Source organism: Diospyros lotus, chromosome 13 (assembly GCF_014633365.1).
Source record: "Diospyros lotus cultivar Yz01 chromosome 13, ASM1463336v1, whole genome shotgun sequence".
NCBI lineage: Eukaryota > Viridiplantae > Streptophyta > Magnoliopsida > Ericales > Ebenaceae > Diospyros > Diospyros lotus.
In genome coordinates, this window is record NC_068350.1 from 31,963,584 (window position 1) to 31,987,553 (window position 23,970).

General features: G+C 41.3%; 1 protein-coding gene across 2 annotated transcripts in view; it reads left to right on the forward strand.

The window, feature by feature from the left end:
* LOC127788399 (mediator of RNA polymerase II transcription subunit 33A-like) overlaps positions 1 to 23,970 on the forward strand; it is a 68,828-nt gene that overhangs the window by 39,034 nt on the left and 5,824 nt on the right. For both annotated transcript variants that reach the window (XM_052316600.1, XM_052316601.1), the window contains 2 exons: positions 2,540 to 3,212; positions 3,424 to 3,630. In XM_052316600.1, coding sequence (XP_052172560.1) covers positions 2,540 to 3,212; positions 3,424 to 3,630 — 880 coding nt within the window. The remainder of the gene's footprint in view (positions 1 to 2,539; positions 3,213 to 3,423; positions 3,631 to 23,970) is intronic.

Consider the following 23,970-nt stretch of genomic DNA (forward strand, 5'->3'; position numbering starts at 1 on the left):
ACAAGGCCTTCTTAACCAATGTCTCTTCCATACCAATTCCAAAAAACCTATCTGAAGCTTTAAGCAGTGAGAATTGGAAGGAAGCCATGAGAGTTGAGATGAATGCTCTTGAAAAGAACCATACTTGGAATCTGGTAGAACTTCCTAAAGGCAAGAAACCAGTGGGATGTAGATGGGTTTTTACTGTCAAATACAAATCAGATGGCTCTTTAGAAAGGTACAAAGCTAGGTTGGTGGCCAAAGGTTATACCCAAACATATGGTGTGGATTATCTTGAAACATTTGCTCCGGTGGCCAAAATGAACACTGTTCGGGTTCTATTATCATTGGCAGCCACTTTAAACTGGCCTTTGTATCAATATGATGTTAAAAATGCGTTTTTACATGGTGACTTAGAGGAAGAGATTTATATGGAGGTTCCTCCTAGATTTGGGTTTCCTAATCAAGGAAAAAACTTAGCATGCCGCTTGAACAAAGCTCTCTATGGACTGAAACAATCACCAAGAGCTTGGTTTGGGAGATTTGCCAAAGTAATGTTTGGTTTGGGCTATAAGCAAAGTCAAGGGGATCACACATTGTTTATTCACCACTCTCCAACTGGTAAACTAACTGCTTTGCTAGTGTATGTGGATGATATAATTGTGACAGGTGATGATCAAGATAGAATTGTAGCATTGAAGGAGTGTTTGACTCAGGAATTTGAAATAAAGGAGCTTGGGAACCTAAAGTATTTTTTGGGCATTGAAGTGGCTAGGTCTAAGAAAGGTATTTTCATTTCTCAACATAAATATGTGTTAGATCTCTTGCAAGAAACCGGTATGCTAGGCTGCAGGGTTCTTGATACTCCAATTGAGCAAAATCATCGAATTGGTGAAGACATGGAGGGAGGTGCTGTTGATAAAGAGTCTTACCAACGGTTAGTAGGAAGGCTAATCTATCTCTCTCATACTCAGTCGGATATTGCATATGCTGTGGGAGTAGCAAGTCAATTTATGCATAGTCCAAAGGAGGGTCATCTTAAAGCTGTGCATCGTATTCTTCATTACCTTAAGAGTGCTCCTGGTAAAGGTATTTTATTTAAGACGGGTGGCCCTATGTCTTTGGAAGCCTACACGGATGCCGACTATGCTAGTTCCCTTGTTGATAGGCGGTCCACCTCCGGTTATTGCACATTTCTAGGTGGCAATCTTGTTACTTGGCATAGTAAGAAACAAAATGTGGTGGCAAGGTCTAGTGCTGAAGCTGAGTTTCGATCTATGGCATTGGGAATTTGTGAGTTATTATGGCTCAAGATTATTTTAGATGACTTACGGATTCGATGGACAGCTCCTATGAGATTATATTGTGACAACAAATCGGCCATTAACATTGCTCACAACTCGGTTCAACATGATAGGACTAAACATGTTGAGGTGGATCGACACTTCATTAAAGAGAAGCTTGACAATGGCTTAATTTGTACTCCTTTCATTCCTACTGGTGGACAGCTTGCTGATGTCTTTACCAAAGGCTTATCGGGTAGTGTTTTTCACAAGATCTTCATCAAGATGGGAATGTATGACATACACTCTCCATCTTGAGGGGGAGTGTTAGCAAATGAGTTGATTTGTCTTGATATTATTTCCTTTTCTTGGTTGATTGATTGTAAATTGTAGATTAGAATCTTTTATTTTCTTCTATTTCTCGTAAGCAGCTTCCTAATTTGTTTAAGGAAGATTGCTAAGTTAGAGAGTTGCCTAACTCATTTAGGCTAACTTAGGAAGGTATCCAACTTAGGAGATATCCTAAACTTGGCAACCTCTCTGTATATATGTTGTGTTCGACTAAGTTGATAATTGATTGGAAGTTTTTCCTGGTTTTTTGACAACAACATCTTGCTACTTCAAAAGAGATTTCTTAAGGGGCTTCTCAACTATTCAACCATTGAGGAGAAACTTATCTAAAAAAGCTTTATAAAGTATTATCTTTCTTTATATCTTTATGTGCTTTTTTGTGTAAAAATCAGCCTACATAGACGCAATATTGTTTTACAGAAAGAGCACCGCCATTGTTGTGATTGGATTTTTGGTGAGCCCATGAAAACTGAGTTGGGTTTTTGGTGAGTCCATGAAAACCGAGTTGGAAAGGTTTTCAGTGACCCCAAGGAAACATATTGTAAGGGTTTAGCCTGTTGCTTTGAGAAGTGGAGTTGGGTACCTTGAGGTGATGAGCCACTATAAATCTTGTGCCTTTTGTGGTGTATGTTGTTTACTGTTTATTGCTTGGATTATCATTGTGACACTACATCATCTTAAGCACAATTTATATCTAAACATACATAACATCTTTATCAAACACACCAAATTGTTTTGGGTGAAAAGTTTTTGAATCATAGGACACCCCCCCCCCCCCCCCCCCCCCCCCCCCCCCCCAAGGACCAACAGGTAGTAGGAACTTCATTCTACAGCATATAATGCCTACTTTCAAACTTAGGTGTATTAAAATTTTACATCATATATACCTTAGGATGTTTAAAGATTTGAAGTTTCTATTACTGCAGGTGCCTCAAATTGCAGCTTCTCTAATGCCACTTTGTGAGACTTTTGGGTCACTTCCCCCAGGATCAAATAAAAAATCAAGCAAGGGTGACGAATCCTCAGTATACATGGTATTTTCTTCTGCTTTTCTCTTTCTTCTTCGTCTGTGGAAATTCTACAGACCTCCCCTAGAGCATTGTGTTGAGGGGCGAGGAGGGGCAATTGGAAGTGAGCTCACATTGGAGTACCTTTTGATATTGCGCAACAGCTGCATTCAATCACATAATTCTGCTTCCCTAGATCATACAGTCACCAGTTCAAATTTGCATGAATCAGCCAGAAACAAGCCCATGTATATTGATTCTTATCCAAAGTTACGGGCTTGGTACTGTCAAAATAAATCCTGCATAGCATCAACACTTTCTGGCCTCTGTAATGGGAATCCTGTTCATCAAGTTGCAAATAAAATATTGAATATGATCTACTGGAAAATAACTAAAAGTGGGACTGCATCCACTGACTCTTCCATGTCATCAAGCAATGACTTTGGTGGTCCCTCAACTAGTACAGGAGAAGAAGTTTACCAGATATCTATGCTCCCTGCATGGGAGGTATTGGAAGCCATCCCATTTGTTCTCGAGGCAATCTTAACAGCTTGTGCCCATGGAAAGCTTTCATCACGGGATCTAACAACAGGTTCATTGTGACCTTCCTATTTATCCTTATTTTCTGTGGCGTGTTTTTTCCATTTATTTTTAATGGTGTCAACCAGTCTCTGCTTAAATATTAGACTACGTAAAAGATGGGTCTTACAGAAACTTGAGAATAAAATATATGCAAAACCTTTCATTATTACGTATACTTTATTGATAAGTTGCAGGCTCTGATGTACCTGAATGGCTTGTAGGTTTGAGGGACCTTGTCAACTTTCTCCCTGCTTCTCTTGCAGCTATAATTAGCTACTTTTCTGCAGAAGTTACTCGGGGTGTATGGAAACCAGTTTTGATGAATGGAAAGGACTGGCCTAGTCCTGCAGTTAATCTTCTCTCAGTTGAGTCTGAAATAAAAGATATTCTTGCTGCTGCTGGTGTTACTATTCCTGGCTCTTCATCTGGTAGGTCAAATGCTGATGATTGTTATTAATGGCCTATTTGTCTTCCAATGTTTTGAACTACGTAATTAGAAGTAACACCAAATTTCCTCGGTTAATTGATCAATTCCCCATGCTAAGTTTCTTGATATCTGCTGCCATATGGACTCGTTGTGGCCATATGCAGTCCATCATAATTAATGTGTTTGATTTGTTCTATCTGGGACCTTAGTGATAGAGAGAAAGAGAGAGAGAGAAAACCCTAGTGGGAGAAAATTCATTGTATTAAACTAATAGACAGTACACCTATATATATAAATATTAAACAAACCATGGGCCTCAGGCCTTGACATAAAGCTAACCTTAGGTATAATATACAAACATAGCAATCACCTCTTTATACAACTCAATGCTCCCTCTCAAGTTGGAGCATATATATCATATGTACCAAATTCGTTACAAATATACTCAATTCAACGACCCATGAGAGATTTAGTAAAGACATCTGCTAATTGGTCATTTGAATTGACAAATCTGTGGTAATACAACTAGATAAAATCTTCTATTGGATGAAGTGACAATTTATCTCGATATATTTGGTCCTCTCACAAAAGACTGGATTGGAGGCAATATGTAATGCAGCTTGATTATCGCAAATTAACCTTATCTTTGATATCTCTCCAAACTTGAGCTCCTGAAGAAATTGTTTTAGCCAGATAAATTCACACATTGCCAAGGCCATAGCACGATATTCTGCTTCTGCACTCGACCTTGCAACATCCCACTTTTTACTTTTCCAATATAATAGGTTTCTTCCAACCAGAACATAGTATCTTGAAGTAGATCATCTATCAGATGGAGAACTTGCCCAATCAGTATTAAAATATCTGACTACCTGAGTATAACCTCTGTCTTGAGAATCCAGACAACTACATCCCAGTGGCTATCACTAGGAGACTGTTAAAATTGACTGAAAACACTAATTGAGAAAGAAATGTCAGGCCAAGTGATAGTGAGATAATTAAGTTTTCCAACAACCTGCGATATCTCCCTGGATCTACAGGAGGCTCCCCCTGTCCTAGTAAAAGCTTTACATTAGGGTCCATAGGAGAATCTATAAGTTTACAATCAAGGAAAAAGACACAAGGGCAGAGGAGTCACATTTGATCGGGGGAGAATAACAACTCACGTGGCTGCAACGGACTAAGGAATACATATAAAAGGTGATATAAATGTAGTCATGATACCACAACCCAAGAGAGGGGTGAATTGGGTTATTTTAAAATTTTGATTGAACTTGAAGAACTCTTTGCTTAGAAATGAGATTTTAATGCAAATAAGGATGAATGAGGGATTTCTTAGCACAATAAATGAAACAGGGAATAAAAGTAATAGAGGAACACAGGCGATTTATAGTGATTCGACTTAAACTAAGGCTAATCCACTCCCTAGCTCCTCACTAAGAATTTTCAAACAATCCACTAAAATTCTCCTATTACAATCGATAGGCTCTCTAGTATAAACTACTAGGAATTACAAACCTCTTACTATGACAAATAGGCCCTCTAGCAACTAGGTAGGCAATACAACCTCCTACCATCGATGTAGGCCCTCTAGCCACAAGCTAGGAAATGCAAGAGAAAATATATAGAGAATAAATTCTAAGAGATGAATCTCTTAAATACAAAAATCTCTCAAAAAATGAATGCAAGGCTTAAAAATAAATTTTATAAAGTGAATGCAAAGCCTTGGAGAGAAAATGAATGGAACAATGAAGCACAAGAATGAATGAGCACTTGAGAGCTTGTAATATGATCACTTGGTTGACCTGAATCATCCATCTACCCTTTATTTATAGTGCTTAACGAGATCTTTTAAAAATATAGCTTTTGGTAGTGGGAGAAGCGTCTTGGATGGGTGGGCAAACTAGCCATTGGAAGTTTCTACGATAAAAATGATCGACAGATTCAAGGAATCGGTCGACAGGTTAGCTTAAATTTGAAAATCGATCGACAGTCTATGAAGAACTATCGACACCTTCTTATGCAAGCATTTTGTCGGTTGACAGATTATAACAGAACGGTTAACAGATGCTAGCCAAATTCCAAACCATCAAGAACATGGATTTTATTGGTCAACAGCCCTAAGGCGAACGGTCGACAGATGTAAGGCAAATTCCAAACCATCAAGAGCAAGCATTTTGCCGGTCAACAGCCCTAAGGCGAACGGTCGACAACCAGAACCATAAAATCCACAACGATCGACAGTCACATATGGTCTGTTGACAATTTGGTCCAAAATGCCAAAACGGTCGACATATGGTCTTTTGCCTTTGAAAAATTTTGCTCCATTATGAAATTTTTTGTTCCATTTGACCAACATTTCAAAACTAATTTTTGAAAATCATTTAGGAGATTTATTGTAACATCCTAAATATCTCCTCAACTCATACTTACAGCATCGGTAGCAATTTAATGATAACACACGACCCAAGGGTTCTATCATACACAATAAATCATCAGACCACCAAAGCTAATCAATCATAGCATTTGATCCCTTACTTATAACTTACTCCCAGAGATCTTCTCGATTGGGACTATCCTATACATGTAGCCATCTAAGCTTGACACACGCTATGAGCCCATCCTCAACACCAGCTCTCACACCTGGAATAGTTTAAAAAACGAGGTGAGCCACAAGGCTCAGCAAGTATATTCAAAACAAAAGGGCATAATAAGGAATTAAAGAGAGATAGAATCACACCACCCAACGCATGAGGAGTGATCTTGCTACCATGTTAACATCATAGGTTCATGTTATATTTATGACATCATGCATCCAAATGCATCTCACACAACCATGCCACGTTACTTCACGTTATGCCCCCATGCTATGACATAACCGTTTACACACACACCACATGCCATGTATATACACACAAAGATGTCGGGCATAGTCACTGGTTCACACAACATGTGACAATGTGCACTCCATATGCCATGTTCACATACACACCCATATATATAAGGCTGCAATGCCAGCACTGTGGACTATTGTCCACCCTCATCCTGGCCCCACCCAGGTGAGTCTGGCGAGCCATAGCTCCCTCGGTTACCCACCGAGCATTCCTCATCTTAGCTCCACCCAAGTGAGCCTAGCAAGTCGTAGCTCTCTCAATTACCCACCGAGTCTATAAAAAGTCAAATATCCCCGTTTTACAATCACACCGCCGCGCAAAATAATGTGCGCTAACACATATATCAATATGTCATCCACATGCAATCTTATCATGATGATTTGATTGAACACTTTTCCCATGCACACAACTTTTCATGTTGTATATCCCATAACGTGGCTTATCTCTTGTATGACACACACTTATGCTCGTGCAATGTAGTTGGCCCTCAGGCTCACACATGTCATGATGTACAATAATATCATGTACAGATCAACACCCATATCCTTTGTCAGTCGGGTGTCGCTCTTGCTCAGAGGCCAAGGGGACCCAAATCGTCATGTACAGGCGACTTGCTCAATACACATACAAGCACATAAATATCATGTCATGCATGAACACATGATTCCACATATTTTATGCAACCACCCAAACCATTTGACACACATAGTGGATGGTTTACATCCATAGACTCATATTTATGTGCCTCCAACACGCTTATGTCACTAGATCCCAGCCCAACACTTACAGGTCGACATGTTACCTCATATGACTTCGGGGTCAGGTTATAAACCCTTGTAGGGTGTATTTGTGCCACTTTACCTCCTGGATCAAGGGCAACACTCGTCGTTATACACCCTTTTGACTAGTCTAAATTATCTGATGGTATTACGGGTTAAGCAGAGGTTGGTTGGTTGACCGCCACCGCTATATAAGACAACCCGGTCAACACCCCAGTGATTCCCCAACCACTCTAAGTCTCCCCGACTCTCTAAGAACCTAGCCCCACATGGGTTCGACATCATTCCCAAGGAAGCGGGGCGATACAAAACCCCGTGATGGTTGGAAAGGAATATCGCAAAGGGTCTCACTTCCAGCTTAAAACCCCCGCCAACAGACTCACCAACAACTCACAAGCTATAAAATGGTTACCACGCTTATTTACATAATTAACTCGTGGAACTGGACTATGGTGAGGGAAGAAGTAAAATACACACAGCAATGGAGACTTGTTTACGAATTAAAAACAAGCGAAGAGGAGTTGGAACTTGCCTTTAAATGGTCGATTCTCATGTTTCCCGCACTCCCGCTGCAAAGTATTACGTTCACAACAAATAATGAATCCACAGCCCAAAATATTTAAATCCAACCGCGTAAAACTTGTAATTTAATCGCGCAAGGCTTCTAATGAATTTTTCCACTTACCCGGTCACTTTAAACACTAATTAAACCAAGATTTTTCCCTATTTTTCTTGGATTTTTCTTCCAATTTCCCTCCTCTTCAATGGCTGCTTGAGTCTCATTTTTCCTCTCTATTCTGTTGCTCACGAGTTGCTCGAAATGGGCTTTAAAAAGGAGCAAAACGGATGGTTGGGGAGGAGCCACGTGGCGGTCGTTGGAGCAACCGCTAGGAGATGTCACTGCCTTCCTGAAATAATGTCATTTTGGGGAGGGCTTGCTGGAAAAATCCAGCATTTCCCCCCATGCGGGATTGAACCCGCGTCTCCCCCTGGCTTTCCTCGCGCACGACCGCCCATGCCACACTCTGACTTCAACATATTTAGGCTTCTGATTAATTTTAAGGTGACTTCTCGGCCGTTTCCGAAAATTGCATTTCAACGCCCACAACTTCCGATATTTACATACACACCCCCATACTAATTTCCCTTACACCCCGAACTTCTACAAACTCTCAGGTACACCCCTTTCCATGCTTACATTAATTTCATGAATACACCACCACATATTGGCAATTCTATAACTATCCCCACATAAAATAATTAATTACCTTAATTTCCCCATTCATTACTTGTCATTCAATTTCACAAAATTTACCAATGGACATGCCATGTCATCATTTTTTAGTAACAACCCACAGGTCTAAAGCACCCCAACGGGTTACCAGAGATTCTCTCAATTAAATTTCATAAAACCATAAACCCTCAATAAATTATTTCCAACACCCAAAATTACATATTTTTATTTTCTCAAAATGTTGGGATGTTACATTTATTTAAAACATAATATTTTTGCAAATCTCCATATAAGTATATATATCTAAAAATCATAGTTCATTTGATTTGATACAATTTTAACAATGTAATTGAAATTGATTTTTATTTAAAACTATGAACTTTAACTTGAGGTGCGTTTGATTGCCCATATTTTCTATGAAAAATAACCATTTTCCAGCTAAATTCTAACTTTTGAGGTGTTTGATTAGCCAATTTTTCTAAGCTAATTATTTTCTAACTTTTGGTCTCGTGATGCAAAGTTCTCACTTTTTCTCATGGGGGGAGGGGGGTAGTTCTAATTTTCCAGAGAATTCACCCACCATGCATTGCCTCTAACACTTTTTATCCGCCCAAATTCCATTGCGCATTGCCAATTTCTCTAGGGTTTTTCTCTCCCATTCGGCGTTGACTTCGTGTTCGTCGCCATCTTCATAGAAGACCGTCTCCGATTCCAAGTTCTAGACCGCCGGCACATCTTCATCTTCTTCCACAGTAAGGTTTCTGGCCACATTCTTTTCTTATTTCTGTAGATCCAGCGAGCAATCTTGGTCTTCGTTCACCGATCTTGGTTTTTCTCTCCCATTCAGTGAGCAATTTTGGTCTTCAACCACCGATCTTGGTCTTTGTCCACCGCCCCTTCCCCTTCGTGTTCATTGCCATCTCCATCGAAGTTGACCTCCGATTCCGACTTCCAGACTGCCATTCATCTTCGTCTTCGTCCATGGTAAGCTTTCTAGCCCTTAATTGATAATTTCCATGCAAATCATTTCTAGGCAATTGAATTGCCTAGAACTTATTTTCTTTCTGTGCTTGCAATCAAATGCACCCTTAAGAGTATAAATTGATTTTCCATCCATTCGTTTTTTATCATCAAAACCAAACATAAGAGTAAAATATTAAAAGGTTGGGGAAAATGAGAGAGGGAGGGAGGTAGAGAATTCGAGAGGAGTTGTGGGAGAGAAGGCCCTCTTGAATAGGCCAATATTTGTTTTCTTTTTGTTCATTCATAGCTTTGTAATAAGAGATTCCTATCGTTTAATTGTGAGATTCTATCCTTTGTGAGAATTCTATCATTTTTGGCATTAGAGCACTCATCTGTGGGAGTGATCGTCTTTGAGAGAGTGGGAGGAAGGGGAAACAGAGTGGGGAGAACAAACCTATGGATTCCTCCCTCACCTTGGAGGACACGTCAGATCTTGGAGGGAAGAGTAGGGACGTAGGCATTGGATCCAATGGATTCTAGAGGTCGAAAAGTATGAAATAGGCGATTGGAGATGCCACTCTTCGAGGGAAAAGATCTTGATGAATGGGTTTTTAGGGCTGAATGTTATTTTGTTGTGAATCAGTTGACGAATGCTGAGAAATTGGATTCTGCGGCCCTTTGTTTTGAAGGTGTTGCTCTTTCATGGTTTTAGTGGGAAAAAAAGAGACGAAGGGTGGGGAGTTGGGAGGAACTCAAGGAATTGTTGAGGAGTCGATTTTGATCTGTGCAGGAAGGCATGGTGGAGGAGAGATTTCTAGCTATTCGACAGTGGGGATCCGTCAAGGATTATTGTCTTTGCTTCGAGACTCTAGCATCACCGATCAAAAACATGCTGGAGGCCATGCTGGAAGGGCATTTGTTGAAACCAGACATAAAGGCTGAGATGAGGGTGTTAAGACCTATTGGATTGGAGCAGATAATGGATTTGGCCCAACGAATTGAGGAACAAAATCAGGTGATCCGTGGAAGTACTTTCGGATCTAGCCTAAGTAAAGGTTAGGCCCCTTCAACCCTGATCCCAAATTATCAGCGAATTGCGATTCCTCCACCTTCGCACCCTCCCCCCTTATTAGCGATGCTCTGCCCAACCCCTTGATACTAGCCTCTGGCTGCCAGAAAGTTGAGCAGCCCACCTTTCAAGCGGCTTAGTGAGAGTGAGCTGCAAGCCAAACGGGCAAAAGGATTATGTTTTCACTGTGATGAGAAATACACGATTGGGCACAAATGCAAGAATAAGGAGCTACATGTAATGGTCATTTATGAAGAAGAAAGGGAAGAAGAAGGAATTGAGAGAGCCAAGGTAGGGGAGAATTCTGGGGATTTGGAAGACACGGTCAAAATGGGAGAAATGGTGGTTAAGGGGAAAATAGAAGGCCAGGCAGTGGTGGTCTTAATCGATAGCGGGGCTTCCCATAACTTCATAACCGCTTATTTGGTGTAGAAATTGGGACCATTACGGACACAAACTCAAGGCTACGGAGTGATCATGGGTTCAGGCATGGCGATATAAGGGGCTGGAGTATGTAAGGGGGTGACCCTGTCGTTGCAAAATGTGGAGATATTTGAGGACTTCCTGCCATTAGAACTAGGAAGCTCTGTTGCAAGAAAGAACCAAAGAACTGAAAAATCCAGTCTCACTAGATTCATCCGTAGGTTACAAAATATATACAGGCCTATAATTCTAAGTTAGGCAATTTTCCAAGAAGAGAAAGATCCTAAACAACCTTAGGAAATATCTACAATAAGGAAATATTGTACAAGATACAATCCACTAGTAATACAAGGAAATAAATAAAATAACAAGAATAAAGAAAACAAATCAGAGCAGCAGTAAAAGGAAACAAATTAAATCAAAAACAAATCAAGAAAACAATATCAACCACTGAAGGAAAGATTGCACCGTAAGAAGAGCAGTCCATGTGTGTAAATTCCAACACTCCCCCTTAAGATGGGGAGTGGATATCACGCATTCTCATCTTGCTTGGTATCTTGTGAAAAATAGGTCCCGATAAACCCTTAATAAGTACATCTATTAGCTACCCGTTGATAGGAACAAAAGGAGTGCATATTAAGCCACTATTAAGCTTCTCTTTGATGAAATGCTTATCAACCTCAACATGTTTGGTTTTATCATGCTGAACCGGGTTGTGAGCTATGCTTATAGTCGACTTGTTGTCACAATATAGGCGCATAGGCACAATCCATTGAACTTTCAAATCTGTTAGGATAATTGTCAACCAAAGAAGCTCGCAAATGCCTAATGCCATAGATCGGAACTCAACTTCAGCACTTGATCTAGTCACAACATTCTGTTTTTTGCTTTTCCAAGTAATTAAATTTCCACCAAGGAATGTACAGTAGCTTGAGGTGGACCTTCTATCTACGAGGGACTCGGCATAATCTGCATCGGTAAATACCTCTAGCGATAGATCATGAGTTCTTTTAAACAAAACACACTTACCAGGAGACCCTTTAAGATAATGGAGGATTCTATGCATTGCCTTGAGATGATTTTCCCTAGGATCATACATAAATTGGCTGGCAACACTCACAACATAGGCTATATCCGGCCTAGTATGAGATAAATAAATAAGTTTCCCAACCAAATGATGATAGGATCCCCTATCTAGTGCCCCTGATTCACATTCTGCCCCAATTCTATGATTTGGTTCTATGGGAGTCTCAACGGCCCTGCTGCCAAGCATACCTGTTTCAATTAAAAGATCTAGAATATATTTATGCTGGGAAATAAATATTCTCTCTTTGGACCGAGCTATTTCTATACTAAGAAAGTATTTTAACTTTCCCAATTCTTTGATCTCAAATTCTCTTGCCAAACAACCCCTCAAATGTTCTATCCCAGCCTTGTCATTCTTGGTAACGATAATATCATCAACATATACCAACAATACTGTTATTTTTCCTGCAATTGAATGATGTATAAACAAGGTATGGTCACCTTGACTTTGCTTGTAACCTAAACCAAGCATAACTTGAGCAAACCTCCCAAACTAGGCTCAAGGGGACTGTTTCAGTCCATAGAGGGCCTTTTTCAGCCAGCATACAACACTCCCATCTCCTATTTGCACTCCAAACCTTGGTGGGATATCCATATAAATTTCTTACTCCAACTCCCCTTGTAAAAAAACATTTTTAACATCAAATTGAGATAATGGCCAGTCATACATAACCGCTAAGGATTGTAATATTCGGATTGTGTTTATCTTAGCTACTGGAGCAAAAGTGTCTAGGTAGTCTACCCCATATGTTTGGGCATACCCCTTAGCCACTGGCCTAGCCTTGTACCTTTCTAGGGTCCCATCTGACTTGTATTTAACAGTAAACACCCACTTGCACCCTACCGGCTTCTTCCTTTTTGGTAGTTTAACCAATTCCCAAGTATTGTTCTTCTCAAATGCTGCCATCTCAACCATCATAGCATCCTTCCAACACTCATTATCTAATGCTTCAGACACGGTCTTTGGGATTGGAATGGAATGAAGATTGGTTAAAAATGTCTTATGAGCAGGAGATAAATGGGAATAGGTCATGAACAAATGAATCGGGTGTTTAGTGCAAGTGCGGGTTCCCTTTCTGAGAGTAATAGGGATGTCCAAGTCATAAGGTTCAAATTTAGCTTGAGTAGAGGGGTCAATGTGAGGTTTAGAGGCAACCGATTTAGGTGACAAGGTGGGCTGAATAGGAGATGAAGTAGGGTTAGAATGATTGTCACAAGAATTAGAATTTGAGATAGATGATTTTGCCTGCATAGGGTTATGAACCAGATTCTTTCTTTTTGTATAGACCTTAAGAGGACTTGTATATGGTAGGTCAGTTTCCTTGTGGACCATTTCTAGAGAATCCTTTAAGATATGTTTTGGCTGGGAGGAGACAACATTAGGGAAAGATTCACAGAGAGGGGAAAAAATATCTCTCTGTTGGATTCCTCAAGAAAATTGGTCTCCCCCTTAGGATAAGTTTTATCAAAGTATGGTTGTCCTCCATGAAGCTAATATCGGCTGAAACAAAAACCGTTTGGATGGTGGATGGAAGCACTTATATCCCTTTTGGGTGGAGGGATACCCAACAAAAATATATTTAAGTGCTCTAGGATCTAACTTGCTTCTTTAAGGTGAATGATTATGAACAAAAACCACACAACCAAACACTTTAGGATTGATTCCATTGGATAATTTAAAGTCTGGGAAAAAATTAGAAAGGAGTTGAATAGGACTATTTGAGTTGAGACTTTTAGAGGGAAGTCTATTAATCAAATAAGTTGCTATCAAGGTTGCTTCTCCCCAATAATGTTTAGGGACATTATTGTGGAAAAGCAAAGACCTGGTAACAGCTAGAAGATGCCCATTTTTCCTCTTAGCTACCCCATTCTACTGAGGGGTATACACACATGATGACTCATGAATTATACCCTGTTTTTATAAAACTAGACAAAGTTTGGTTGAAAAAATCCTTAGCATTATCAGTTCTTATCCTTTTGATTTCAGTTCCAAATTAAGTCTTGATCATTTTACAAAAATTGGGAAATATAGTGCACACTTCGAACTTAGACTTCAAGAGATAAAGCCAAGTCACCCATGTGCAATCATCAACGAACACCATAAACCATTTAGCTCCAGATAAATTTGGGACTGAAGAGGGGCTCCAAATGTCACTATGAATCAAGTCAAAAGGATAAGAACTCTTATTATTATTAAGAGAAAAATAGGCCCTTTTGTGTTTAGCCAACTCACACACATCACACTGAAAACTCTTAACATCTAATCCCTTGAGCAAAGAGGGATACATATCATGAAGAACTTTGAAAGCTAGATGCCCTAAACGGAAATGATGCAGCCAAATTACATCTTTATTGGATTGAGCTAAAAATGAAATTGGAAACTATTCCCCATTACTTTTTCCACTTAGATCTTTAAGATGATAGAGACCATCCTTTACGCTAGCACGCCCAATCATATTCCTCAATTCCTTTTCCTGAAATTCACAGAAGGAATGATAGAAGATGGCACAACAGTTAGAATCATGGGTCACTTTTTGGATAGAAACTAGATTGGTACAAAGTTTAGGAACATAAAGGACATCTCTTAGGATTAGGTTTCTATCAATGAGAATATTTCCTTGACTTGCCACGATTGTTAAGGATCCATTGGCTAGCATAATTTTCTTGGTACTAGGACATGGTTTATAGGTCAAAAATTTTGTAGAGGATGATGTCATATGATCGGTTACCCCAGAGTCAAGAATCCAAGTATGTTTAAAGGCCTTGTCTGAAGTATGTAAATTAAATGAGGTAAAAGATATACCTGTGAAGGCTAAGTTAGAAGCACTAGTATTTGCACCTGATCCCTTTTCAATGGAATCTAGCAGGCTTATTAACTTCTCTATCTCCTCCTTCCTCAACAACTCCATTGAATTGACCTATTCTGTAGGCTCATTCCTTGCACTGGTTTTACCATTTGCTACATAAGCCTGCCCCTTTGATTGTCCCCCTTTTTTGGTTTACCATGAAGTTTCCAGAACCTATCAATTGTGTGTCTGGGCTTTTTGCAGAAGATACAACATAGTTTGTCCTTATTTGTGATCTTGGTGAAATCTACTCCTCTTTTCACCCTAGTAAATTTCTCTTGATTGAGACCACCCTTTAGGGATAATAAGGCTGAGTTTTCCATAGGCTGCCCTTCAAGCATTACTCCTCTTCTACTTTCCTCGGCCCTAACAATCGAAATTGCTTCATTTAAAGATGGAAACTCAGGCTTACCAAGAATCTGGATTCTCACTACATCATATTCTCCATTAAGGCCTGCAAGGAAGTCATACGTCATCTCTCTTTCCACCCACTTCTTCTGAATGAAAACATCTTCACTACACTTCATTTGGATACACTGATAGTGATCCAACTTTTGCCACAAGGTTTGCAATAAACTTGCATACTCAGTTATAGACCAAGTCCCTTATTTGGTGACTATTACTTTGGTTCTGATTTCATAGGTTTGGGCAACATCGTTTACCTTAGAATAAGTCATCCTCACCGTGTCCCAAATCTCCTTAGCCATAGTGAGAAACATCACTGTGTCACTAATCTATGGAATCATTGAGTTCTAGAGCTAAGACATGATTAGTGAGTCCTCTTCGCCCCACACGGCATATGCTGGATCATCCTCCTTTGGTCCAGTGCCGAGTAAATGGCTCAGCTTCCTCTTGCCTTTAAGGAAAGTCTTGACTAACTGGGACCACTTGAGATAATTCTTGCCGATCAGCCTAAACGTTGCTTGTATCTGTTGCAATTCTCCACCAACAACTCCACCGCTATCGGAGTTTCCAGAGAGGGTAACCTCATTCGTACCTTCGTTGGTATTTCCGAATTCATTGGTTTTACTCATGGCTTCAGTTTATGAACGAGATTTGAACGGAAGGATAACAGACAAATCGGTTTCAAATAATTGAGAAAGGTCGAGCTTGAATCAAAAAATTTTGATTTCAAGCAATCGAAAAAATGGATTGGATCAAACTATGGCTCTGATACCATGTTGCAAGAAAGAACCAAAGAACTGAAAAATCCAATCTCACTAGATTCGTCTGTAGGTTACATAATATATACATGCCTACAATTCTAAGTTAGGCAGTCTTCCAACAAGAGAAAGATGCCTAAACAACCTTAGGAAATATCTACAGTAAGGAAAGATTGTACAAGATACAATCCACTAGTAATACAAGGAAATAAATAAAATAACAAGAATAAAGAAAACAAATCAAAGCAGTAGTAAAAGGAAACAAATTAAATAAGAAACAAATCAAGAAAATGATAGGACCTTTCTCAATAGATTGAATTCAACTCTTACAGTAGGAACTACCCAATTATAGTAGCTTACAGCAATGGAAATTAGCAATAGCAAGAAAAGAAAACAAAACAAAAGAAATCAGGCCTATTCGAGAGGGCCTCACTCTTCAACGGTTCCTTCAACAATTTTCCAGTTGTCCTCTCTCTCCTCCTCCCTCCCCTTTTATACATCTCTCCCATTCTGTTTTAGCCACGTGAAAGAATATTCTCTTCTAACCAACTTTTGACTTTTTTTCCCCTGACTCAATTTCCTTGGCTGCCCTTATTGTTCCTCTCCTTTTACACCTTTGATAGGTGAGACTAATAGGAGTCCTAACAATACTCCTGCCCACAAGTTTCACCTTGTCCTCAAGGTGAAATTCTGGAAATTGATGTAGGATCTGCTAATAGGGTTCCCAAGTGGCCTCTAGGGGTGGCAACCCCTTCCATTGTATCAGGACCTCAAGGCTCCGTAGATTCTTTCCCTGACCCAGCCTTACACCCAACAAAAATTTTGGATGTACCTTCAATTCCCACTCAGTTGTTAGCTGTTCGGGAAATTTGGTTATTTCCCGCACCGCTCCCTTCGCTTTGCGAAGCTGGGAGACATGGAATACCGGATGGATTGCACAAGAAGGTGGTAAGGATAGCTTGTAGGCCACCTTCCCAATCCTTTTCTCTACTACGTAGGGCCCGTAGAACTTAGGTGACAACTTCTCATTCATCCGAGTAGCCAAAGTCTTCTGCCTGTAGGGACGAATTTTAACATAAACTAGGTGACCCACCTTGAATTCCACATCCCTCCTCTTTTTATCTGTTGTCTCCTTCATCCTCACTTGTGCCCACAATAGTTGGGACCGCAACTCTTCCAAAACAGAATCCCGCTCCAACAACTGCTGTTCAATCATCGAAACAGCCGTGGTGCCCTTCTCGAACCTCAATAGTAGGGGAGGTTCACGCCCATAAACTATTTGGAATGGAGTCAATTTAGAGGAGACATGGAAAGAAGTGTTATACCAATATTCCGCCCATGGCAGCCAACTGCACCATGCCTTTGGCTTGGAGGAGGAAAAGCATCGAAGGTATGTCTCCAAGGTGTGATTTAGGACCTCCGTTTGGCCATCGTACTGCAGGTGGTAGGATGTGTTTCTTCTCAATTGAGTGCCTTGCAATCTAAATAACTCCTCTCAAAAATGGCTGACAAAATTTTTATCTCTATCGGAAACTATAGAACTTGGAACCCCATGTAATTGGACTATCTCCTTCACAAAAATCCCCGCAACGCTAGCTGCTGTAAAAGGGTGTTTCAAAGCAATAAAGTGTCCGTACTTAGGCGATCCACAACCACCAAGATAGTATCCATCCCAGCTGACTTAGGTAACCCTTCAACAAAGTCCATGGACACATCTTCCCAAACTCAATTAGGAACCGGGAGTGGCTGCAGCAATCCATTGGGTGATAGAGCCTCATATTTATTCTGCTGGCACACATGACATTGCTAAACATATTGCTGTATGTCTCGTTTCATTCCCACCCAATACACATTTGCGGTTATCCTCTTATAAGTCTTGAGGAAGCCGGAGTGACCCCCAACTAGTCCATCATGCCCTTCCTTCAACATTAACGGAATTAATCCCAACCCTTTAGGAAGATACAACCAGCTCTTGAATAGCAAATGGCCATCCACCAGCGCATAGTTAGGTCTGCTGGAAGGATTTGCCTGTACCTCTCTAACAATCTGTTGGAGTGTAGCATCTCCTTTCACCTCCTCTTTGAGTTGGTTTAGCTGCACTATTTGGGGAATGGAAAGTGCCATCAAGGTGGCGGAAGAAGGGAGGCGTGAGAGAGCATCGGCTGCTCGATTCTCCAATCCGAGACGATATTGAATCTCAAAATCGTGCTCAAAATCGTACCCCATCAGCTTCATGACCCATTTTTGACACTCTAGGCTAACCAACCGCTGCTCCATAAGAAATTTAAGGCTTCGCTGATCTGTTCTAATAACAAACTTACGCCTAAGTAGGTAATGTTGCCATTTCCTCACTGCAAATACTATTGCCATCAATTCCCACTCATACATAGATCTCACTCAACCTCGTGGGGCTTAGGGGATGGCTGAAAAAAGCAATTGGACGCTGCTGTTGCATCAACACTGCCCCTAATCCCTGCCCTGATGCATCAGTTTCAACAATGAATTCCCTCAAAAAATTCGGCAAAGCCAGCACAAGCAGATTGGTCATTGCCCGTTTGAGGGATTGAAAGGCCTGCTCTGCCACTTCATCCCAAAAGAAATTACCCTTCCGGAGGCAGTCTGTCAATGGCCGTGCCACCTTCCCGTAATCCTTCACAAATCTCTGATAATACCCCGTAAGACCCAAGAATCCTCGAAGTTCACGTAAGGATTTGGGGTTGGGCCATTCCATCACCACCTTAACCTTAAAGCTATCTGCAGCCACCCTGTCTTAAGAGATGACGTGCCCAAATACTCAATCTCCCGCTGCCCAAACTAACACTTCTTCGCATTGGCGTATAACCAATGGACTATTAGGAGCCCCAACACACAGCTCAAATGTTTCTTATGTTTAGCCATATCCTTACTGTAAATCAGAATGTTGTCAAACAATACTAAAATGAAGCTCCTCAAATGCTCCTTAAAGACCTTGTTCATCAAAGATTGGTACGTAGCGGGGGCATTTGTTAGCCCAAACGGCATAACCAAAAATTCATAATGCCCCTCATGTGTGCGGAAAACAGTCTTAAGAACGTCATTAGGTGCTATTCGGATCTGATGATACCCCGATTTCAAATCCAACTTGGAAAAAATAGCAACCCCATTCAACTCATCCAAAAGTTCTTCAATAACTGGAATTGGAAATCTATCGGGAACGATTACCTTGTTTAAAACTCTATAGTCAACACAAAATCTCCAGCCACCATCCTTCTTCTTGACCAGCAATACCGGGTTGGAAAACGGACTCACACTTAGCCGGATAAGTCCAGCTGCTAACATTTCTCGAAGGTGGGGGTACCGATAGGGGCGCACATTCACAGGTGACACTCCCAGTTGTAATGTAATCACGTGATCCCGCCTCTAGTGTGGGGGAAGCTCACACGGTTCCTCAAAAACATGCCTAAACTCCGCTAACAGCTCCTACAAGTTGTCAGGGACTGCCCAACCAACATCTTCCTCTTGGGTAGTTAAACTCCCCAACTCCAACAACACCCCTTCTCCATTCTCTCTAAACACCCTCATTATTGACTTCAATGTTACCAAAGTTTTGTTGAGGCTAGGATCCCCATACAGTGTGATGGTAGTCTCCCTTGCTCCAAACTTCATGACTAACGAGCCCCAATCCACTTGTGTTTCCTCGAGAGTGGCCAACCACTTCATTCCAAGGATTACATTCGAGCTTCCCAGCTCCAATGGCAGGAAATCTTCCACTGCTTCCACATTTTGCAACGTTAAGGTTACCCCTCTACACACTCCAGCCCCCTGAACAGTCATGCCCTACCCCATGATCACGCCATAGCCTCTCGTTTGCGACCTGACCAGTTCCTGTTTCTACTCCAATTCTGACGTTATAAAGTTATGGGAAGCCCCGCTGTCAATGAGAACCACCACCTCCTGGCCTTTTATTTCTCCCTTGATCTTCATGGTTTGTGGAGGGGTTAAACCAACTACCGAGTTTATTAACAGCTCCACTACTTCCCCCGTTTTGACGATTTCGCCTTCCTCCCCTGAATTCTCCCCTGTTTCAGCTTCTCCTATATCTTCCTCTTCCCCTTCCCCCTCGTGAATTACCATCACCTACAGCTCCTTGTTCTTACATTTGTGCCCAATCATATATTTCTCATCACAATAGAAACACAACCCCTTAGCTCGTTTAGCTTGTAGTTCACTCTCGCTTAACCGTTTAAATGGGGAATTGTTCCACTTACCGATATTAAGAGGCCGGTGGGAAGAACCAGGGATGGTGGTAGTCGATCGGGGTGACGCCACCGGGGGAGGAGAGACCAACACTCACTGGTGGTTGGCAGCTATAGTTACAGGGGCCTGTGACCTAGGTGCACCTAGACTGGAATGGCCTCCTCGCACCACCAGATTCTTTTCTTCAATTCGTTGGGCTAGGTTCATCATCTCCTCCAGCCCAATTGGCCTCAGTACCCTCATCTCCGCCCTTATGTCGGCCTTCAATCCATTTATAAAGTGGCCTTCCAACAGCGCCTCTAGCATGTCCTTGAGAGGAGCAACCAAAGTCTCGAAGCAAAGGCGGTAGTCCTTGATGGACCCCCACTGCCGGAACGCCAGGAATCGTTCTTCCACCGTGCCTTCCTACGTGGGCTTGAATCTATTTCTCATCATCGCCTTAAGCTCCTCCCACCTCCTCACCCGTCGCCTTCGTTGTTCCCACTGGAACCAAGCAAGAGCTGGTCCTTCAAAGCAAAGGGCAGCGGAGTCTAACTTCTCCACATCCAATAGTTGATTCATGGAGAAGTACCACTCGGCTCGAAACACCCAACCATCTGGGTCGTCACCCTCAAAAACTGGCATCTCCAGGCGTCGGACCCTTCCATCGGACCTCCCATATGAATCGAACTCACCACCAGCTTCCCTATGCCGATTTCCCAGTTCCGGCGTGGCCTCCCTATGAGGGTCGAACCCACCAGTATGTGCTCGCCCGACTATTTCCCCTTCCTCCCTTTCTCCTGATCCTCCCATCTCTCCATCAGCAAACCAAATTTTTCCATCATCGTCGCCATGTTTTTCTCGATGTTCTGCACCCTCTGGAATTCCTTTTTCATGGATTCTAATCCCATCTGTAATCCCTCCATCTTTTCTTCAATCTGCTATTGATAATTCTCCACTCTTCCCTCCAGATCCCCCACTCTCTCGGATACGGTCACCCCCATGGATCGTTGCTCTGATACTAGATTGATAGGACCTTTCTCAATAGATTGAATTAAGCTCTTACAGTAGCAACTACCCAATTAAAGTAGCTTACAACAATGGACATTAGCAATAGCAAGAAAAGAAAACAAAACAAAAGAAATCAGGTCTATTCGAGAGGGCCTCACTCTCCAATGGTTCCTTCAACAATTTTCCAGCTATCCTCTCTCTCCTCCACTCTCCCCCTTTATACCTCTCTCCCATTCTGTTTCAACCATGTGAAAGAATATTCTCCTCTAACCAACTTCTGACTCTTTTGCCCCTGACTCAATTTTCTTGGTTGCCCTTATTATTCCTCTCCTTTTACGCCTTTGATAGGTGAGACTAATGTGAGTCCTAACAGAAAACAATATCAGCCACTAAAGGAAAGATTGCACCGTAAGAAGAGCAGTCCATGTGTGTAAATTCCAACAAGCTCAGATGTTATTCTCAGGATGAAATGGTTAGCCACACTTGGGGAGACACAAGTCGATTGGGGCTCGTTAATTATGAAGTTTAGAATTGGGGACATGGCTATCACATTGCATGGGGATACTAGCCTCAGCAAAATGTTAGTAACTTTGAAGTCGATGATGAAGGCATTACGGGAAAATGGAGGAGTGTTATTAGAATTCAGAAAGCTTGACGGTTGAAGTAAGAGGCAAGGGTGGAAGTTCTTGGTAGTCTGCAAGAGCTGCTAACAGAATTCAAGGAAGTCTTTGAGGAGCCGTGTGGGCTTCCCCCACACTGAAGGCGAGATCACACTATTACGTTGCAACTGGGGTCCCTCCAGTAAGTGTAAGACCTTACTGTTATCGCCACCTCCAGAAAAATGAGATTGAAAGGCTGGTTAATGAGATGTTGGCAGCATGGATCATTAGGCCGAGCATTAGACCATTTTCCAGTCTCATGTTGCTGGTCAAGAAAAAGGATGATGGGTGGAGGTTTTGTGTGGACTACAATGCTTTAAATAAGGTAATGATCCCCGATAAATTCTCAATCCCAATCATTGAAGAATTTTTGGATGAACTAAATAGGGCTACTATTTTTTCTAAGTTGGATTTGAAATCGGGTTATCATCAAATACAAATCACACCTGATGATATTCTGAAGATTGCTTTTTGCACATGAGGGTCATTATGAATTTTTGGTGATGCCGTTTGGATTAACAAACGCACCCGCCGCATTCTAGTCCTTGATAAATGAGATTTTTAAGGAGCACCTGAGACAGTTTGTCCTAGTATTTTTTGATGACATTTTAGTCTATAGTAAAGAGTATAGCAGAACACAAGGAGCATTCGAGGTGCATATTATAGGTCCTAACAGCTCATCAGTTGTATGCTAATGCAAAAAAATGCCAATTTGGGTAGAGGGAGATTGAGTATCTAGGACATGTTATTTCACAAGATGGAGTGGTTGCAAATAGTACTAAAGTAAAGGCTGTTATGGAGTGGCTCAGCCCTCAATTTCTACCCAAACTCCAAGGCTTCTTAGGCCTTACGGGGTATTACCAAAGATTTGTGAGGAATTATGGCAACTTGGCGTGGCTGTTGACAGAGTCTTCGAAAATATAACTTCTATTGGGATGAGCTATCGAAGAAAGACTTTCAGTCACTAAAAAGGGCTATGACATATTTATCGGTGTTGGCCTTACCGGACTTCTCAAAGGAATTAATTGTGGAGACGGTTGCTTCAGGGCACGGATTAGGGGCAGTTTTGATGCAGGAGCAGCGACCTCTTTCTTTCCTTAGCCACGCCCTAAATCCGATTGATCGGAATAAATCGGTGTACAAGAGAGAGTTGATGGAGATTGTATTCTCAATGTTGGTGTACGAGAGAGTTGATAGCAATTATATTCGCAATGAAGAAGTGGAGACATTATTTGTTGGGATGAAAATTCGTTATTCGAACTGATAAGTGAAGCCTTAAGTTTTTTATGGAGTAGCGAGTAGTCAACCCGGAATGTCAAAAATGGGTGGTGATGTTGATGGGGTACGATTTCGAGATTCAATATCGCCCCGAGTTAGAGAACCGAGCAACTGATGCACTGTCACGCCTCTACTCTCCTATCACGTTGATGGCACTCATCATTCCTCGAGTCTTACAATGGGATCATTTAAAAAAAGAGGTAAGAGGAAAATAGTAAACTCCACCATATCATTAAGGAGGTACAGTCTAATCCTTCTAGCTAACTAGATTTTGCACGGGTGGATGGTCATTTGCTGTTCAAGGGGAAGTTGTATCTTCCTAAAGGCTCCACTTTAATTCCCCTGATGTTGAAGGAGGGTCACAATGGGCAAATCGAGGGCCATTCCAATTTCCTCAAGACACATAAACGAATCTCTGCCAATGTATATTGGGTTGTGATGAAGCAAGACATTCATCAGTATGTTTGCCAATGTTTAGTGTGCCAGCAGGAAATAATTATGCGGCACTCTCTTCGGGTGGTCTGCTGCAACCACTCCCTATTCCTCGTTAAGTCTAGGAGGATGTGTCAATGAATTTTATCGAGGGGCTGCCAAAATCAGCTAGAATGGATTCTATTTTAGTGGTTGTAGATTGGCTAAGTATGGACATTTTATTGCTTTGAAACATCCATTTCTCAGCAGCCAGAATAGCAGGGGTCTTTGTGAAAGAAATTATCCGGTT